This window comes from Marmota marmota, unplaced genomic scaffold (genome assembly GCF_001458135.2).
Source record: "Marmota marmota marmota unplaced genomic scaffold, marMar, whole genome shotgun sequence".
Taxonomy (NCBI): Eukaryota; Metazoa; Chordata; class Mammalia; order Rodentia; family Sciuridae; genus Marmota; species Marmota marmota.
The window spans coordinates 5,574,955-5,595,378 of record NW_026000205.1 but is presented as its reverse complement, the minus strand read 5'-3'; the positions used below and the strand labels follow the sequence as shown (position 1 = coordinate 5,595,378).

General features: G+C 43.4%; 1 protein-coding gene across 6 annotated transcripts; it reads right to left on the bottom strand.

Annotated features, from left to right (window-relative positions):
* Window positions 1-6,410: 6,410 nt before the first annotated feature.
* On the bottom strand, window positions 6,411-20,424 carry Znf235 (zinc finger protein 235). Of its 6 annotated transcripts, none has more exons than XM_048790740.1 (5): window positions 20,294-20,408; window positions 16,180-16,228; window positions 14,106-14,232; window positions 13,187-13,270; window positions 6,411-9,103 (listed from the first exon to the last, which is right to left on the bottom strand). In XM_048790740.1, exons 2-5 carry the CDS (start codon window positions 16,192-16,194, stop codon window positions 7,188-7,190), a joined length of 2,142 nt encoding a protein of 713 aa, XP_048646697.1. In that variant the 5' UTR covers window positions 16,195-16,228; window positions 20,294-20,408; the 3' UTR covers window positions 6,411-7,187. The 6 variants fall into 6 exon arrangements, with proteins under 6 accessions (XP_048646697.1, XP_048646701.1, XP_015352225.1 ...); XM_048790744.1 differs by lacking the exon at window positions 20,294-20,408 and adding an exon at window positions 17,624-19,797 and having other exon boundaries at window positions 6,411-8,697; XM_015496739.2 differs by lacking the exon at window positions 20,294-20,408 and adding an exon at window positions 17,624-19,796.

Below are 20,424 nucleotides of genomic sequence, written 5' to 3'. Positions count from 1 at the left end.
TCGAATATATTTCTTATTGGGGCAGGATTAAAATTATGTGCTCTTTGTTTGTGGCAGTAAAACTATGTCTTTTGGAAAGCAGCATGTTCAGAATGTATAATCAGAAATAAGAGAATGAGAAGTTATAATGACGCTTCAATACCAACCAGGTAGGCTTTTCCTAAATGAGAACCATTTATTTAGAGAAGAGCATTTAGTGGAAATGTGGATATGCCTGGGATTTAGGGTTTAGCTGCAGTGATCACAGAAAGTATTATATTTATTCATTTATTTTTTGATACTGAGAATTTAACCCAAGGGTGCTTAACCACTAAGCCCTATTGAGCCCTATCTTCCACCCCATTTTCATATTTTATTTAGTGAAAGGGTCTCACTGAGTTGCTTAGGGCCTTGCTGAGTTACTGAGGCTGGCTTTGAACCTGTGATCCTCCTGCCTCAACCTCCTGAGCCGCTAGTTTCTATTTCTTCAGTAATATTTCTTCATTATAATAATCTTTTCCCTTACATTGTAAAGCACAGTTATGGAAGTTTTGAAAAATCTTTGCTAAAGCATCAGTGGACAACTGCCTTTTTGAGGGTAGTCTGAGACCTGCAGGTCTTTTAAACAAAAGTTTAAAAAATCCAGTTCTTTTAAACAAAAATTAAAGAAAAATCCTTGCCTCTTAATTCCATCTGGATTCTCAAGGTTGATATTCATTGATTTGTTTCCCCCTGATAATGGTCATGTTTTTCTGTCTTTCCCTGGGTCAGTAATTTTGGATCATAGCCTGGAAATTGTGATTAAGATACTGAGGATATCTGAGTTCTATAATATTCCTCCAGAGAGTACTGATTTTCGTTCTTAAATCATGTTTGACATTTAAATCAGCTGGCCTCAGACTGAAACTGCTTCCCACGTGTGGCAGTTCAAATCTCAATTAGGTTCTTCACATTATTTTGATTAAAGTCTGTTCTGTTTGCTAGCCAAGGTATGCGCTAGCTAGATATGTGGTGGCATTTATACACACATTTTGGGAATTCCTCCCTTTGGTTCTCTCTTCCCAGGGTCTTCTCACTACCAAACTTTCCATCATATTTGCTTGAACTCTTCTGAGTCTTTTTCAGTTGGAAAACTGCAGATTTCCTCACAGAGTTTTAGTTGCCTTCAGTTTTGCCAATTGGGACTTGCTCCCAGTCCATAAAAAGCAGAAAACTCCGTCATTCACTCCTGAAAGTGCTGAAACCACCCAGGGGATCTGCCTGCACTTGCTCATTCTCCAGGGCCATTGGATACACACCAACACATATATTTTAAAATATAGAAAATAGGTAAGCTTATCAAGTATTCTAATATTTAGTCTAGAGTTTACATAAAGTTGGTATCTGCTGAAACTTCAGTATATCAGGAATTACTTACTATATCAGGAATGGAACCCCATATAAAAGTATTTAAAATGCTTCTACCACACTCCTCTTTTGCTCTTTATAGAGGCTTCCCAACCATCTCATGCCGATTCATGAACTGTCTCACAGATGACAAATTTCAGATTTGATCAATTGTTACAAATTTTTAAAAACCCAGGAGGGTTGCCATTACACTGTAGCCTCCTTCTCATCACCCCTGTAGCATTCTGAAGCAGACAGACCTGGTATTGGCACTAGTGTGCACAAAATGTGTGCAGGCCACAACTGATCTGAACCACACAGCATACCTTGCATCATCCAGCAAACACTCTGGCCCAACTGTCTCTTCTCTGCCTTTTCTATAATCACTGGAAAAATACATGACCAGCTTTCCTTCTTGCTAGAGTTTCACGTAAGATGAAGTTCTGGGCAACTGGCAACTTGCTGGCCTTTCCAGGCTTACTGGGGCCGGGGAGAGATTGGTCAAGAGGACACACAGTGGTAGTGTGAAGAGGTGACAGATGATGGATGCCATATGCTTCTGAGTTCAAAGGGGCCTTTTAAAAAAATAAGAATGAAAGAGGTGAGCTCCAAGAGGGAAGTGGCAGTTGCAGAATTTGATTTGTTTGAAAGTGAGATGACAGTGTATGGTGTCCAAGGACTGAGAGGTCAGGTTTTAGATGTTGTACCCTGCAAGTCCTGTGATAAGAGAAGTGGCAAGGGGGAGAGAATGAGTGTGGAGAGAAAATCTGTCAGGGAGGAAAAGGGAGAGTCAGATTGTTGATGACTGGATGGAGAAGAGGAGTGGGCAGTGGGCAGTTTGACATGAAAATCCATGCCAGGGAAGCAGAATTCGAGAAAACAGACATCCCATTTCCAGGCCTCGTGCTGAAGGCGTGAGAGAGAAGATGGATATCAGTATTTCTTCTAATGAAGTTATTTAACAAAAATCTGTCTAAATATAAGGATGTAAAAATGAATATTGCTGCCCCTAACCTGTGTGGGCAGCTGAACTAAGGGTCGCTGGTGTGAATTTCCTGGGACACCAAGTAAAACACAGACACACACTTTACCTTTAAATCAAGCTCTCGGCCTCAAGCTCCCCAAATGGGAGAGTGAGGAAAGTCAGAGAGGCTGGCAAGAGAGAGTGAGCAGTTTTGGAAGTGAGTTTTTATTGGGAGGACCCTCATTCTTAGAAAGTTCCATCCAAAAAGGGTCAGGAGGGGCAGGGTTACAAGGACAGGTGAGTGTAATTTGACCAGGGGGATGCAGGACAGCACACCTACACCTGAAGACACATCCTCTACCTCGAGGATTGGGGCAATGTCCAGATCACTGCAAAAGTGACCGACAGAGCCTCTCTGATCACGGGAAGGAGAATGCGAATCATTCAGCAAGACAGCTTCCCACAGAATATAAGCATAAAAATAATTAGATTAAATAACAAGGTCCTTTGTCCATACATAGCTGGTCTAATGATTTTAAAAATTTCTGCAAACAATTCTTGAATACTACCAAAATTTGTATTTTGCAATAATATTTAGTGATTCTAAAGCTATCTGCTGTACACTGGAGGCCTAAACAAATGAGTAAACATATTGATGACCCGTTTCTGCCCCTTGGAAAATAGAAGTCAGTATGGAGGTGGAGAAGACAAGAAGAACTGTGCAATAGTTATTTGATATTGGAGGTATCAGTAGTTTACACATAACCCTGATATCTCAATGATGAGTACACAGGAGACCAAGAGCTTGGTTATACCAGTCCTCACTGAAAGAAATTGAGCTCTCTAGATAATCTCTCCAGAATCTGGGGCAGGGAATATTCAAGATTTTTTTTTTTTATTGTGCCATAAAACAAGGGCTCATACTGACAATAGGAAGCCATTGCTAAATACAGAAAAAGTGATGGAATACAAAAGTCACTACTCGTAGTCTTCACAGTAATAATCGATTCAGGCAAGAATCAGCAAACACTAAGACAAAAACTAATGGGGTAGTTACAAAATACAGAGATCTCCCCATAAAATACTACTTTCAAAGACAAAACAGGAACGGAGAAACCTGGCAGTCACCAGTTTATTCAAGTGATCAAAACTAGGATCACCGATGAAGCCAACACATTTCCTGTTGTGACACATCATTCATGGATTACTTGGGCCACACACACTTACCTTGTATCTAATCATGAAGACTCAAACCCAAATTTAGGGATGTTCTTCAAAATAACTAGCCTGTACTCTTCAGCAATGTCCACTTCATGAAAGACCAAAAAGCTATGGTACTGATCCAGATTAAAGACAAACCATGTAAACTAAATTGCAGGATGTGGACAATCTAGATCAGATCCTAAAACAGTGCTGTGCACATATGGGGCAGTTGTCTAATTTGAATAAACTAGAATAGGAAATATTATCAACACATAGTGGTCCTATAATGTGTTTAGAATTTCTCCTCCTTGGCCTTGGTGGGCCTTCATGACCCCACAGTTCACTGGCTGAGGCAGAAGGGGTATCTTCCAAGGACAAATAGAAAAGGCCACAGTATTTGTGTGAGCTTTCCTCAGGAAAGCTTTGTGGCTTTGGGCCACAGTGTGATGTCCAGTTACTGTGAAGTCAATGCTGCAGATGCCACATGATAGACTTTCTGAAAAATACCAAAACGTCTGGAGCTGCCACGTGGGAACTGAGTGCACCGTAGCTTTGAGCAATGAGTGTGGGGCTGTGGCAAGCCAGCCATGGGCCGTGTGTGTGTGTGTGTGTGTGTGTGTGTGAACTATAGAAAAGAGTACACAGGAGAGCACACAAAGTGGACTGAAACAAAGTTGCCCCTCTGTTTTGGGGGCTTTGCTCTGGTCTTTTCACTTGTTCTGCCATGACCCCCACATAGCTAATGAGATGGTTGTGGCCTTCCTAGATGTCAGTCAACCTGCTGACAGCAAGACCTCCTGAAGCTAGACTCAACCCTGAAACCTGACCCCTTGCCTCATTTGAATGGCTTCTCCCCAATAGAAGGGTTTAGCATGTGCTGGTTCTCCTTGGTCTTTCTCGCCTGCCTTCTCCCCCACCCCTTGTGGGAGCTGCAACTGAGGAGCGGTCACTGAACCCAAAGAAAAGGTACTTTCTGTGTCTGTCTTTATTATTCCCCAAATTCACTTGGAGTGACACTAACCTGTTTAGTCGTGTGATGCAACACCAAAATGTGGGGAGCCACTCTGGACAGGAACTTTGTACACACCTTTAAGTCCAGCGTAAAGAGGTACTGAACTGGTATTGCACCCACTGCTCTGCAATTGGACCTTACCTCCACTCGGATAAGAGAGGTGCAACTCCAGGAGTGGGCGTCCCCTGATGGGGCTGGATTACACCCACTGTTTGTTGTAACCCTACCCCTTGCCTCATTTGAATCGCTTCTCCCCAATAAAACTCGGGTTTGAGGCGTACTCCCTCTCTTTCTTGCCTGCCTTGCCCACCTTTTGGGAGCTGTGGCTGAGGAGCGGTCACTGAACCCAAAGAAAAAGGTACTTTCTGTGTCAGTGTCTTTATTTAGTCAGTCCAAATTCACTAGGAGTGACTCTGATTTAGTCTTGTGTCCCCCACGTCAAAAAGAGTTCTTTCAGCTCAGACACTCGACATGTGGACCAACAGGTCTGACTGCAGTTATGCTAGACTAAAAAAATATATGGAATTCTTTGTGTAATTCTTGAATCTTTTGTATTCATAAAGGTTTTTAAAGCATATTTAGAAATTACAAGAAAACACTATTACCTTTAAAAGTATCAAGATCATATATATATATATATATATACGTGTGTATGTATATAGATGTGCATACCCATATACACATGATCATACAAATCTTGTCTCTGAACATTTTTCTAAACATATTCTGGGTATCTACCAATGTCAATAATCATAAATTTACCTTCTGTGACTTCCTTGTGCACAGTATGCCGCTGCAGGAGTGCACAATCCAATCGATGGATGGAAAGTTTGCTGTTACCTACAGTGAACATTCTCTTATGGACCCCTGTAGCACAGGTTTACATGCCATGAGGTAAAGTAACAAAACTAAGATTTTGCTGAAAGAGATTGTCCTTTATGCATTATTTGGTTTCACAGCTTTGGTAAAACTGCTAATAGTTTACTGTAAACAAGTTTTTGAAGTTAAACAAAAATCATCCCACTGCCCCCTGCCAGGGTAAGCCACTGTTAGCCTGTTGATGCATGTTCTTCTGCACATTCTCCTCATACCCACAATCACCTTCAGTGACACACATTTCCACTGACTGGATCACACCAGGGAAGCTGTAATCTTTCCCATTAATAACCTGTGTTCTTTTCATGTCCTCGTCTTTAACGGCTGCAACTAACACACAAGATTTATCCAAACCATTTATTACTGCCCTACTTTAAAAAACTCAGGATATCTTTGTGAACAATCTGTTAGTAAAAAGGGCTTTCTGGTACATACTGGCCACCCAGTCTTCAAAGCTTACGTTGTTCATTCAGGTGAGCGCGCTACCACTTGAGCCACATCCCCAGCCCACGTTGTTCACTCATAGTGACAAGTGCACACAGAATGCTGTGGAAATGTGGAAATGGAAATCCACTGAACTCATTGCACTTAATAAAAATTTGCCGGCTATGGTTTGAACATGTCCCCTAGAATCTGTGTTGAAATCTTAATCCCTAATACAAGTGGTGAGGGGAGCCTTTAGGAGGTGATCGAGTCACAAACATACCCAAGCTGTTATGTCCTGGGAGTGACCCACATCCCCTCTCCTACCCTCCCTACTGCTGAGAGGATGCACTCAGAAGCCCTCGCCACATGCTGGTCCCTGGATCTTGGATTTCCCAGACTCCAGAACTCTAAGGAATCTGCTCCTTATCGATTACCCAGTCTCAGGAATCCTGTAGAGCAGAAAGAAGAGACTAAACCACCATCAAAGCCTCGGGGCCCCGATCAAGAACTACACAGAAACAGGAACTGACCTAAGCCTGGACGGAAATAATGAGAAGAAGCCAATTAAGAATTCAAGTTTATTTAGAAACTTTTTGTCATCAGTAACTACTTTTCAAGGAGTTAAGAGTCAAGCTCTACCTTGATAAATTAGTGCCCCACACTTCCAATCATGTAAATTGTCATGTCTTGTTAGATTAAATTAAAAGCATTTTTTAGTCTATAAAATACAAATGACACTAAAATTTATATTGTACAAAACTGACACACTAAACAAAGAACTGAGGCTGGGTGTCGGAGGGGGGCACTCGTGAGGCTTGTCTACATTTGTCCTGTGGATGGTGATATTAAATAACGCTCTGTACTTCAATAATTCTAGAAACTGTTATTAAGGCTACTTATAGGAGTCCTTATGCATATAAATTAGTATGAATTTAGGACAGGGACCCACTTTTCAAATAAATTTTTCTCCTATTGGAGCCAACCACAGCTCTGCATGGCAGAGATCTGGGGAGAAGATCTTCCCATGTGGAAGTTACACTTTAGTTGACATCAAATTTTGTCAATCGTCATTCTTTTATCAAAGTCCTACCCATAATCCATTCATGAATCTCTTTCCTAGAAGACTATCAAACATCAAGATTCTTTGTCACAAATGGTGACACTTTGGAACGCTGGTTTAAACACTGATCGTATCTATAGAAGTGTTTCTTCATCTGCGAACTCTGACATTTGTAAAGAATTTATTGCCTGAGTCCTTAAAATGGCATTTTAGAGAGCTGCTTTCCTGAGGAAGCTTCTGTTCTGAAGGAGCCACCTGAGGGCTACACCACCTTGTCTCCTCTACAGACTCCCTCCAGCGTGGACCCTCTGGTGGTAGACAAGGTGCGACCTCTGGCTGAAGCCCTTGCAGCAGACGTGGCAGATGTACGGCCTCTCGCCCGTGTGGACCCTCTGGTGCGTGTGGAAGTGGGAGGCCTGGCTGAAGCCCTTCCCGCACTGTTGGCAGGTGTAGGGCTTCTCCCCCGTGTGCACCCTCTGGTGGGCGCTGAGCCCTGCGCTCCAGCTGAACTCCTTCCCGCACTCCTCGCACTTAAAGGGCTTCTCCCCGGTGTGGATTATCTGGTGGACTTGGAGGTTTGACCTCTGGCTGAAGGCCTTGCCGCAGATGTCACATTTGTAGGGCTTCTCTCCAGTGTGGACTCTCTGGTGGGCCTGCAGGTGCGAGGCCTGGCTGAACCGCTTCTGACACGCCACACACTTGAAGGGCTTTTCCCCAGTGTGCACGCTCTGGTGGGCCTGAAGGTTGGAGGCCTGGCTGAAGCCCTTGCCACACTCCTCACACTTATAGGGCTTCTCTCCGGTGTGGACGCGCTGATGATTGTGCAGGTTCAGGCTCCAGTTGAAGCGCTTCCCACACACCTCGCACTTGTACGGCTTCTCTCCAGTGTGCACCCGCTGGTGGGCCTGGAAATACGAGCTCTGGCTGAAGCCCTTCCCACACACGTTGCAGCGGAATGGCTTCTCCCCGGTGTGGACCCGCTGGTGGCTCTGGAAACTTGAGGCTGAGCTGAAGCCCTTGCCGCACTCGTGGCATTTGTACGGCTTCTCCCCGGTGTGGACGCGCTGATGGCTGTGGAGATTGAAGCTCAGACTGAAGCACTTGCCGCACTGCTCGCACCTGTACGGCTTTTCCTCCGTGTGCACCCGCTGGTGGGTGTGAAGGTTAGAGCTACAGCTGAAGCGCTTCCCGCAGTCCCCGCATTTATATGGCTTCTCCCCTGTGTGGATCCTCTCGTGGGCCTGGAGGTGGGACCTCTGGGTGAAGCCCTTCCCGCACACCTCACACTTGTACGGCTTCTCCCCGGTGTGGACCCGGCAGTGGATGTTGAGGTCCGTGCTGCGGCTGAAGCCCTTCCCGCAGCTCTCACACCGGTAGGGCTTCTCTCCCGTGTGGATAGGCAAATGGGCGTACAGGTGTGAGCTCTGGTTAAAGCTCTTGCCACACTCGGGGCAAGTGTAGGGCTTCTCCCCAGTGTGGACTCGCTGATGGGTCTGCAGGTTGGAGCTCTGGCTGAAACCCTTGCCACACTCATGACACCAGTAGCGCTTCTTTCCCGTGTGAACGGTCTGCAGTGCAGGAGCACCCGAGGGGTCGGCCCCATGAACGCTCCGTGCCAGAGGCTTCTTTCCAAAGAGAACCTGCTGACGCCCAGGACTGGGACTGTCCCTGGAGGCTTCCTCATGTCCAGCAGTCTGGTGAGTTTTCCGCCCTGGGTGAACGCTATGCTCGGTCAGAGGGGAAGCCTTCGCTCTGTCCTGCCCCGCATCACTGTGGTGGTGTGAACTGCAACTGAAAATGTCAACATGGGGGGCAAATAAACACAGTTTGCTTTTCATCTGTTTACAACTTTTCTGATGGTTCTGTGTCTCACTGCAACATAGTTTACTCCAAGAACTCTGAGCTCTTCCAGTTGGAAACCCCTGGTTTTCAATAATGGGATGATCCCCAAGGAGATTCACAAGAGAGCCATCCTCCCCAGCTGCCTGGACGGGCTCTCCCACTCCCACGTGGCAGGAGCCCCCGCACTGCTTGGGGAACTGAGAGCACCTCCCTTGACTGTCTACCCCGCAGTCTTGACTTTCAGTCAGTCCGTTCACAACATGTCTCTTGATTTGCCAGCATGAAAGCTCTCCCAAGGAAAGGCACTTCAGTCCTGCTTCATGACGACTCTCCACCCTGCTTTGATTCCTGCCTCCTGAAAGGGCAAAGAGGAGTTAAAGACAGAAAGTGCCAGCAGCAATGATGGGGACTGGGGAGCTCCGAGCCCTCTTTCCCCTCTGTGAACATTAAAAACACTGAAGACTTGCTGCAGCCACGTTATAGACGCTCTGGAAAACAAAGGCCTACAGAGATAAGGAGAATGCTGAATCAAGACAGAACCACGCTTAAAACGGCACGAGATCCATGGTCAGCCAGGACCTGAGTATTCCTCTCCCCTGAGCATGTGTTTCTCTGCACCTGTGTGTGCCTTTCCCATTTTCCAGTTTATGAAGCTACTTCTCAATGCATTTTTATTTATTGTATGTCATGATGAAGAAAGCAGGGATCCAGTACCTACCCCCAAACTGGAGGGAGCAGAGAAGTTCCTCCAACATCCATGTGAGCTACATGAAGGCTGGTCTGTTGGGGCCCAATGCAGATTAAGGATGAGAAAATGCACGAGAAAGCACAGTGAGCACTGGCCAGGATAGCTGCAGGGGGACCAAGAGGCCCAGCGAGGGAAGAGAGGTGATGTGTTGACAGAACCCTGCAGGCCCTGACATGGGATCTGACTCTGGTTCTAAAGATCTAATTTCCCAGTGTGTGGAGGAGTTGGAAGAATGAACACACACACACACACACTCAGTCCCGACACATGCCCAGAAACAACAATGAGATTTACTCATGGAATGTAAGGATGGTTTAACATGAAAATCAACGTAATATAGAAAATGAACAGAACAAAGGGGGAAAACTATATGATCCTCTAAATTGAGGTGGGAAAAAAGTATTTGACAAAATTAAAAATCCTTTCATGATAAAAACATTTAACAAATTAGGAACAGAACCACCTCAAAAAGTTATAAATGAAAAACCCACAGCAAACATATTCAATGTTGAAAGAATAAAAGCTTTTCCTCTAGGATCAGTACAAGGCAAGGATGCATGCTTTCTACATTGAATGTAACGTGACCAGAGCAGTTAGGCAAGAAAACAAAAAAGGCGTCTAAATTAGAAAGGAAGAAGTAAAATTTTTACTGTTTATAGATGACATGTGTAGAAAATCATAAAGATTACACACATGCTCAAGCTGATAGAATAAATCAATTTAACAAAGTAGCAGGACACAAAAACACCCCCAAAACAGCTGTTTCTACATTATAACAACAAACTATACAAAAAAAATAAATCTCACAATAGCATCAAAAATAATAAAATACACAAGAATTAACTAAGGAGGCAAGAGACTTGTACACCAGAAACTACTTGATGAAAGAAATTAAGAAAGACATAAACAAATGGAAAGACCTCTCATTTTCATGGATTAGACTTAATATTATCACTTCTACTCAAAGTAATCTACACATTGCATGAGATCCCTATAAAAATCCTCACTAAAATCACATTTTTTTCCCTGCAGAAATAGATAAACTCACCCTAAAATTTTTTATGGACTCTCAAGGAACCTAAATAGCAAAACAATTTTAAAAAGAAGAAAAAAATGCATACTTCCTGGTTTCAAAGCTATCATAATCAAAATGTAATACTAGGGGCTGGGGATGTGGCTCAAGTGGTAGCGCGCTCGCCTGGCATGCGTGCGGCCCGGGTTCGATCCTCAGCACCACATACAAACAAAGATGTTGTGTCCACCGAAAAATAAATAAATAAATATTAAAAAAAAAAAGTAATACTAGCATAAAGACATAAATACATAAAGACAAGCTAGGTACGGTGGTGCACACCTGTAATCCCAGCAGCTTGGGACACTGAGGCTGGAGAATCGCAAGTTGAAAGCCAGCCTCCGTAACTTAGCAAGACCCTGTCTCAAAATAAAAAGAGCTGGGGATGTGGCTCAGTGGTTAGGCACCCCTGGGTTTCACCCCTGGTATACCTTCCCCCACACACATACAAAAAGACCTACTAACTAATGAGATAAGAGCCTAGAAACAGGCCTCACACTTTTGGTCAAGTGGTGTTTGATAAAGCTGGTAGGACAAATAAATGGCAAAAGGACAATTTTTTCTTTCAACAAATTCAGTAATCGGTTGTGCAATAAACTGGAAATTCACATGCGAAAAATGAAGATAGGCCTAGGGGTAAAGTGCTTTTGCAAAACAACACAAATCAAAAAACCTATCTTATACCATGTACAAAAGTCAACTCAAAATGCAAAGACCTAAATTTAGACTTAAAACTGTACCACTCTTAGAAGAAAACATGGAAATAGTCTCACAACCTTGGATTTACAATCAATTTTTTGGATATGAAAACAAACACAGGGTCAACAAAAGAAAAAAAACTGGAGTCCACAAAAATTAAAACTTTTGTTCAAAAGACACTACCAAAATAGTTAAAAAGGCAACAAACACAACAAGAGAAAAGATCTGCAAATCTTGTATATGATAAGGGATTAAAATCCAGTCTATAAATAGAACTCAATTAAAAAAAAAAAAAACCAGAGAGAGAACTCCTAAACTTAACACCAATAAAAAAAGAAAGATTTAAAAATAAATAGGCAAAGGACTTGAATAGACATTTCTCCAAAGAAGAAACACAAAAGTCCAATAAGCATGAGATGCTCAATATCAGTAATCATTAGGGAAATGCAACTCAAAACCCCAATGAGATACCACTTGACCCCATCGGGATGATTATTTAAAAACAAAACAAGTATTGGCAAGGATGTGGAGAAATCAGAATCCCTATGCACTGGTGTAGCAATGTAAAAAGAGGCAGCTGTTGGGGAAAACTGTAACCATTTCTCAAAATCAAACACAGACTTATCATAAGACCCAGCAATTCTGCTTCTTGGTTATCAACGCACAAGAAAGGAAGGCAGGAAGGTAAACAGACATGTATACCAATGTTCACAGCAGCATTATTCAACAAGAGACCAAAGGTGAAAACAACCCAAATGTCCATCAGGTGGATGGGAAAAGAAAATGTGGTACAGACCACAGTTGAATGTTATTTTGCCTTAAGAAGGAAATTCCAACGCATGCTACAACATAGATGAACCCTGAGGATAACATACAACTGAAATAAGACACAGAAGGACAGATACATGATTCCACTTACATGAAGTACTTTGGAGTACCCAAATTAACAGAGGTAGAAGGCAGAATAGGGGCTGGAGGGATGGGAAGAACAGGGAGTCACTGCTTAATGGGTACACAATTTCAGTCTGGAACAGTGGAAAGTTCTGGAGATGGACGTTATCATGGCTGCACAATAATGTGAATGTACTTAGTGCAACTGTATGCTGAAAAATGGTTAAAATGCTCAAGCTTATTATGTGATATATTTTACGACTAAAAACAAATATGTTAGCTAGTTTGGTGGCATAGTGCTTAGACACAAACTGAGGCAAGCTGCCATGGAGAGGGAGGGGAAGATAGCACTTTTAGCAGGCTGATCAGAGCAGGCCTCGCATGAAGACCTCTGAGCAGATACCAATGAAATAAGAAAGGGGCTGGAGCTAAGCCTAGTGGCACATGCCTGCAATCCCAGCAACTCGTGTGGCTGAAGCAGGAGGTCACAAAGGCCAGCCTGCGCAATATAGGGAGTCGCTGTCTCAAAATAAAAATAGGGCTGGGGGTGTAGCTCAGTGGTGGAGCACCCTGGGTTTAATCCTCAGTAGAGGAAGGAAGGAGGGAGGGAGGGAAGGAAGGAGGGAGGGAGGGAAGGAGGGGGAGAGAGAGAGAGAGAGAGAGGGAGGTTGGAGGTTTATTGGATAAATACATTCTAGCCAGAGAAAAAGGAAAGGCTCTGATGCAGAACCATAATGATCATATCTGAACCAACAAGGATAGCAGAGATAAACAAGGAGGGAGATCACAGGAGAAAAATGGAGAATAGTAACGTAACGGGAATGACAGATCCTCCATGGCCTTACAAGCCCCTTACAAAGGCTGGATCTTACTGGTGGAATGAGAGCCTTTGGGGGTCTGCAGAGGAGAGTGGTGTGGTGTGACAGGTTTGAGGCCTCTCTGGTGGAGGGTGGAGAAGAAATCCTACCAAATGGAGGCAGACCATGGGCCCACCATGACTCCACTGCAGCTCGCATCTGAGAGCCTACCTGTGCGAGTGTGGATCTCCTTCATCCAGAGCTTTTCCTCTCGCTCCAACTGGGATATCATATCTGGTTTGAAGGACTGATGTCCTGTGAAAGATGATTTAAGTGAAAATATTTAAGGCAAAAAGTTCTGAAAAATTTTGATTCTGATCCCATACTGTAGGCTCTGCCTGCCCACCCCAGCAGCATCTGTCAAACATTTCTATCATGACACAGGGTAAGAAATATTTACCATCATTAGAAATTCTTCATACACACTGTTGAGATAAAAGAATTAATGCTCAGTTTCTAACCAGTGCCTGTTTCTTTCTCTCTCTCTCTCTCTCTTTTTTTTTTTTCAATATTTACTTTTGGGGTTGTACCCAATACCTTTGTTGTATTATTTATTTTTATGTGGTGCTGAGGATCGAACTCAGGGCCTCACATGTGCTAGTCGAGCGCTCTACCACTGAGCCACAACCCCAGCCCCTGGGCCTCTTTCCATCACTTCCCTGCCAGCCCTGTGTCCCCTACTGCTGGCATCTACAGTTATTGCTACAACACGATGCATTCTCGCCAAGGAGCTCCAACACAAATGTGACACAACTCACTAAATTTCATGATCCATCGATAAGAAATGAAGACCCAGAAGCAGCCTAAGCTCAACTGCTCATTTCTAATTCATTTATAAAAGATAAGTTTGCCTTAGAACAAACATCAGCAATACCTTATCTCTACTCTCCAAAAGAACTGGAAAACTGAGTTCTGAGGAGTTCTACTCTTTAAACTATCATGGGAAGAGGTCAGAGATGCTACTAAATAGCCTAAAGTGCACAGGCTCACCCCCACAACAAAGAATTATCCAGCCCCAAATATCAACAGTGCCAAGACCGAGAACCCTGCTCAAAGGGTTGATGCCAATTACACAGGCACCTGTCCTCACCCACTGAGAGCAGGTTCCTGAAGTTCTCCAGCATCACATCTCGGTACAGCTTCCTCTGGGCAGAGTCCAGCAGCCTCAGCTCCTCCTTGCTGAAGACCACAGCCACGTCCTTGAATGTCACTGCCTCCTATAACATCAAGCACGTGTACCCTCAATCTTACACCCACTGGCCACTGGGACCTGAGAAACACTTTTAGCAAATTCCTGTTATTTTCCTTCCGCAATCATACCCAAAAGGCTGGCGGTTGGCAGGTAAAAAAGAAAACTCCTGGTACATGTAAGTTGTTGCCCTTCACACAGTTAAGTCCCTACAATAACTGCCTTTGTTAAATCATGATGTTCCTACATGTTACAATTTGAGAGTACCAAATCTTGTCAAAAAGTTTGTGCATATTTTGTACCAATAGCATCTGATAGGAACTATTTCCTTCTCTCTCTGGGCAGTACAGGTTGAGCACACCACATCCCACAACCCCAAATGCTCTGAAATCTGACATTTTCCAAGCAACAACATTACTTAAAAAGTTTTAGATATTGGAGTACTCTGGATTTTTTATTAGACGCTCAACCAGAGATATCTATGCAGATATTCCAAAAATCTTTGAAATCTGGTCCCAAGCATTTTGGATAAAGGACAGTCAACCTTATCACTCTTTTGTTGCCAATCTAACAGGCACTCCGTAACCCTCTGGGGCAGGTGTGTAACTAGTTCTGTCTTCCCAGGAACAGGCTATATCTGTCAATTGCAGCTGCATTCAGGACCAAGATTAAGAGCACAGGCTCTGGAAACCAACTGCCTCAGCTCACATTCAAAGGCTCTGTCCTCTATTTGCTTTGTGACTTGGACAAGTCATCTAACTTTGAGAAGTTTTTAAAGTATTGAGATACTTCAGTTTGTTCATCTGTAGAACAGTACCTACATCATTAGGCCCCTGAAGGGATGAGTGAAACCATGTGAAGGACTTAGGGGAGTCCCTGATGTACAAATGTCAATCATCAGTATTATCATTTTCATCCATTTCATCATATTCATTGTTGCACATAAAACTGATGACTTTGTGTGTATTTGGTCATTCCAGATAATGTACAATTTGAAAACTTAAAATTTAAAAACTATAAATGATTCTACAAAATCAGGTTTTTACATAGGTCTCAGCCAAACTTGTCTGATTATTTCTTTAGAATAAGTTCCAAAGAGTGGTAACTGCACTGTCAAAAAAAATTGCACTTTTATTTTGCTAATATAACAGCAATTTTCCCAAATAACTTGTCCTGTAAGAGATCATAAATCCTGCAGCTTCTCGATTCTGGCCCAAACTGAACATTACCTCAATTTTAAAATGTTGGGTAATTTGGTAAGTAATAAAACAGTTCTTTTTAAAAACTTCCATTTATTTAATTAAAAAAAGACTTCTTCACATATTGTCTATTCATCTACTTTGCTCAGTCATTCTGGAGTATATTGTGCATCAGGAAGATTCCTACCAAGAATATTAAACCTCTTTCAGGCATGTACAATTTCACATTTCCATCCCTATTTATTACTTGTCCCATAACTTTGTATATAGTGCTTTTCTTCATGGAAATTTCTGAAGATTTTGCTTATTTCTGCATTTGTTTTGGGATTCTCAGCACCTACGTAATAAATGACCAGTGGACACCTGAGCAAGGCAGTAAGAAAGGGGACCAGGTGAAGGACAAAGCTACATTTGGAGCCCTTCATCCATTTGGATGTGCCAGGCACACATGCAGTATGGCCTTAGATTCCTGAAGGGAGAACTCCCATTTCTTCTGGTTCTTCATTCACCAGAAAGGAACATCTGAAACACCTGGCTTAGGCCATGAACATGTCAGCTGGGCTCAGAGTGGACTTCAGTAGGAATTGCTTTTCATTTGGAAAAAAACCTGTTAGTTTTTACACTAATATTTGGAAATAAAAGGCAGGATCCTGGCATATAACAATCCCTCAAGTGTGTGTGGTGCTCTCTGACCCTTCCCAAACAAGATAAAAGTATGTCTGATCTTTGTGAAAGGAGATGTCATTTTAAGAAACAGAAAGGCCAACCCCACTGACCTGGATCTTGGTCATTGTTCTCCTCTTCCTTCTGGGAAAAGGCAGAGTTCTGCAAAAGGAAAGACATCATGAGAGAGTGCTAGGGGCGCAGTTAGTTCACAAGCACTTCATGTGAGAAAGAAGTGCCCCTTTCTGCAGGCAACATAGTTGCACACAGGTTAGTGAAGAGAACAGGAGCCAGGAGCCAGCTATGGACAGTTGCCTTTGCTCATTAACCATCCATATTACAGTCCTAACCCAGATGCGGTTCCTAGCACAATGAGCACCTCTGAACCTGGGTATCAAAAAATGGGAAGCAGACACACGGGGTAACATAATGGGTTCAAATTCTGACATTTGTACTTATCTTCTACAGACAGCAGTGTAAAGCTTAAGCAAGTTATGAATGTCTCTGTGCCTCACCTCGATCACCTGTAAATAGGGATAATAATACTCAGATGCTATTTCCTATAGTCTCAGACAAGCAAGCGCTATTATGTTTCATAAAACTGCCCATGGCAATGTGCTTTTCAAAAAGTGAATCTTTAAGGAAACTCAGAATTGAGTGATCACTGTCATGTGAGTAATCACTACCCTCAGAAAAGTCTGTAATTGTGGCCAGTTGTCTCACAATTTGTTCCATCAATAATAGTAATTAATTGTCATTTTTTTTTACCTCTAATAGGTAAAACTCCTTGCAAATTATTAAGCTGGCAGAACCTCACCAAAGTCTCTTTTCATCTGCATGAAGGTAATGACCAACGAAAACTTAAAACTCTCTAAGAAATGGTGTTTTGTAACACTTATTAAAGGAGTCACCCCGCAAAGCAGAGATCAGAGCATGACAGTTTCTCTGTCTCGATAAACACAGAGGGCATTCTCCATGCTCCTACTGGAAGCAATCCGCTACTCCTTCTTAAAATGAGATCGGAAAACCCAGAACCCCATATCTGGCAAGGATCTGAAAGGGAACAGTGGCTCTGCACGTGGAGCTCCCACTCCATCCTGGACTCAGAGGAATTTCCAAACCAGTGCCATTCTGAGTATTACAACAGAGGGAGAGCATGCAACATGAAAATGTTTTTAAGCATTTAATATACGTAAAAAAATTCACTGAACTCTTGCAAAACACCGCTGGGCAGGCTCTTAACCTTTAAAGCCATAAGGAAACTGAGACAAGACGAGATTAACTTGCCCAGCACTTTACTGCAAGGAACAAGCACGTCCGGCGGTGTGGTGAGGCGGTTTGTGGCAGCAGAGTGCACAGAAGACCCTCAAACTGAGGCACGCACAAGCCCACCCCCAACACGGGAAGCTCTGCCCCCGAGGACGCAAAACGCCGCCGCTTCGCAACCCCGCCCTCCCCGCTGGCTTTTTTTATCCAGGCCGCGGACCAGGTCACCGCTGGCCTCAAGCCCAGACTGAGAGGGCTCGGAGAGGTCGCAGGGACCCGCGGCTGGCTCACCTCCCCCAGAGCAATCGCGGAGCCGACCTCGCCTTCTGGGAGCGGAAGTGCCTCCTCCCGCCCACAGTCCCTGGACTCCATTTCCCAGAAGCAGAAGCAACCAGCATCACACACCTCCAGAACTACACTTCCCAGAATCCCGAAACGGAAGTGCTTGGAAAACGTATTTCCGGGACTACACTTCCCAGAATCCCTAAGCGGAAGTGCCTGGCATCACGCTCCTCCAGAACTATACTTCCCAGATCCTTGGCAGGACAGCGCTGCGCCTTACGGGTATCTGTTTGACTCAAGCGAGTTGGGTTTGGGGTTATTCACTCCTCTGGCTGATTCCTTTTTGTTGTCCGTTTCTTAAAGCTCATGCGAAAACAGTTGTGTGTGTGGAGGTTATAATCCCAGCTACTCCAAAGCCGAGGCAGGACTGCAAGTTCAAGGACAGCCTGGATGGCAGGGCAAGACTGTCAAAGTTAAAACTAGAAAGGGCTGGTAGAGTGCTCCTATTCCACCCCTAATACTGAAGAGGGAGGAAGAGAGAGCGGGAGGGAGAAGAGCAAAGCTCACATGATGAAAGTCAGTTTCAAATCCACGTTTTTTGGGGGAAGCAAACGGGAATGAGACTCTTGAATGGCAGGCTGGGCTGCGCTGGACACCGAAGGTAAGAACACTCGTGCTGAATACCGGCTCCCCAAAGACCAACATTACAACCCGGCAAGGAATCATCTCCTGTATTAAGAGAGCACCACCTCCCCAGCATTGGCATCTGACAGGGCAAAGTGTTGGAGCTGCCAATGTAAGGTTAGAAATTATTGAAAATTTTTTGAGTTAAGGTGGGTCTTTTGAGTGGGGGATTTGATTAGGATTGCATGAGGAACTGGAGGATACAGTCCAGGATTGATGGAAATAGGGAAGATTTTTTTGAGCAAGAAATCTAAGGCCCAGTCTGTTAATATTTTAGCGCTCTCCTGAGCCCAGATATCATTTGTCAGGTCCAATGGAAGGTATTTGAGGATGAGCTTGGCCCACATAATTCGTACTAGGAAAATATTAAAAAATAATGTAAGCAAATAAAAAAGTGAACCAGAATGTATATTTTAAGATAAAGGAATATTCGTGAGTTGGGAACTGGGGTCCTATCCCTTACCCTAGAAGGAGGGCAGCTCCACAGAAAGCCAAGAAGAATGTGAATATACAGGTCTGTCTGGGTTTCCCCACAAAGTCTATTAGCAATCGTGCCTTTGTAATGAAATCTCCATAAACTCCAAAAGGACAGCATTTGAGAAGCTTACAGATATCTGAACATGTGAATATTCCTGGAGGGTGGTGCCCCCAGAGAGGGCGTGGAAGCTCTGTGTCCTTCCCTGATACCTCATCACATGCATCTCTTTTATTATTTATAATTTCCTCTTCAATAACCCAGTAAATGTGTTTCCAAGTTTTGTAAGTCATTCAAGAAAATTAATTGAACCCAAGGAGGGTTGTAGGAACCCCAGTTCGCAGCTGTTCATTCAGAAGCACAGGTAAAACCATCTGGAGCTTGTGACTGGCATCTGAAGTAAGGGAGGAAGTTTGAGCTACTCACTAGTCATAAGAACCAAACTTTGTTTGAAAAATGAGATGTTTGCCTGTGGAGAAGATAACAAAGGATTGATTAAAAAAAAAAAAAAAAAAACTCCTGGAACTAATAGGTTTCCAGGAAAACAGAGTCTGAACTGAGTTAGATTAGAGGCCATGCCGGTGACCACTGCAGAATTTATTGCTTACTTGCTGGTGGGGAGGAAATCCGCACACACCTGGTATCACAAGTCTGTGTTGAGTGTGGTATAAGACCAGAGGTAAAAAATGCTATTCTGACAGTTATCCAAAAGAAACCCACTTTTTAATTTTAATTTAATTTTGAGACAGAGTCTCACTATGTCAGCCAGGCTGGGCTCAAACACACAATCCTCAAGTGTCCAACTCCTGAGTATCTGGGATCATATGCATGCACAACAGTGCCCAGCTTTTAGAAACCACTTTAACTATAAAGACATATATAGATTAAAAGTAAATGGATGAGAGGCTGTGGCTCAGTGGTAGAGTGCTTGTTTAGAATATGTAAGACACTGGATTCGATCCTCAGCACCACATAAAAAATAAATGAATAAAATATAAAGTAAATGGGTGAAGCTGGGCACATGCCTGTAATCCCAGCAACTCAGGTGGCTGAGGCAGGATGATTGCAAGTTCAAAGCTAGCCTCAGCTAAAGTGCTGTGCTAAGCAACTCAGTGAGACCCTGTCCCTAAATAAAATACAAAATAGGGCTGAGGCTATGGCTCAGTGACCCAGTGCCCCTAAGTTCAATCCCCAGCACCAAAAAAAAAAAAAGTAAATGGATAAAAAGAAAAAGAAATGCTAACACTAATCAAAAGAAAGCTAGGGGCTTGGGATGTGGCTCAAGCGACAGTGCGCTCACCTGGCATGCGTGTGGCCCAGGTTCGATCCTCAGCACCACATACAAAGAAAGATGTTGTGTCCACCAAAAAAAACTAAAAAATAAATATTAAAAAATTCTCTCTCTCAAAAAAAAAAAAAAAAGGAAAGAAAGCTGGGGTAGCCAAATTTAACATCAGAATTCAAAACAAAAATAGACAAAAACTGATAGAACTGCAAGGAGAAATAGATGAATATGTTATCATATTTGGAAACTTCAACATGTTCAGATTCAGCTGGGCATGGTGATGCATCCCTGTAATCCTAGTAGCTGCAGAGGCTGAGTCAGGAAGATCACAAGTTCGAAGCCAGCCTTAGCAACTTAATGAGACGA

Excerpts from the sequence above, each read along its gene's own strand:
- Znf235 (XM_015496739.2), bottom strand. The coding sequence starts at position 17,730 with ATGCTGGTTGCTTCTGCTTCTGGGAAATGGAGTCCAGGGACTGTGGGC. Across the intron at positions 14,233-16,179 it reads GAACAATGACCAAGATCCAG|GAGGCAGTGACATTCAAGGA; the intron begins GTCAGTGGGGTT and ends TTGATGTTATAG. Across the intron at positions 13,271-14,105 it reads CAGGAACCTGCTCTCAGTGG|GACATCAGTCCTTCAAACCA; the intron begins GTGAGGACAGGT and ends CATCTTTCACAG.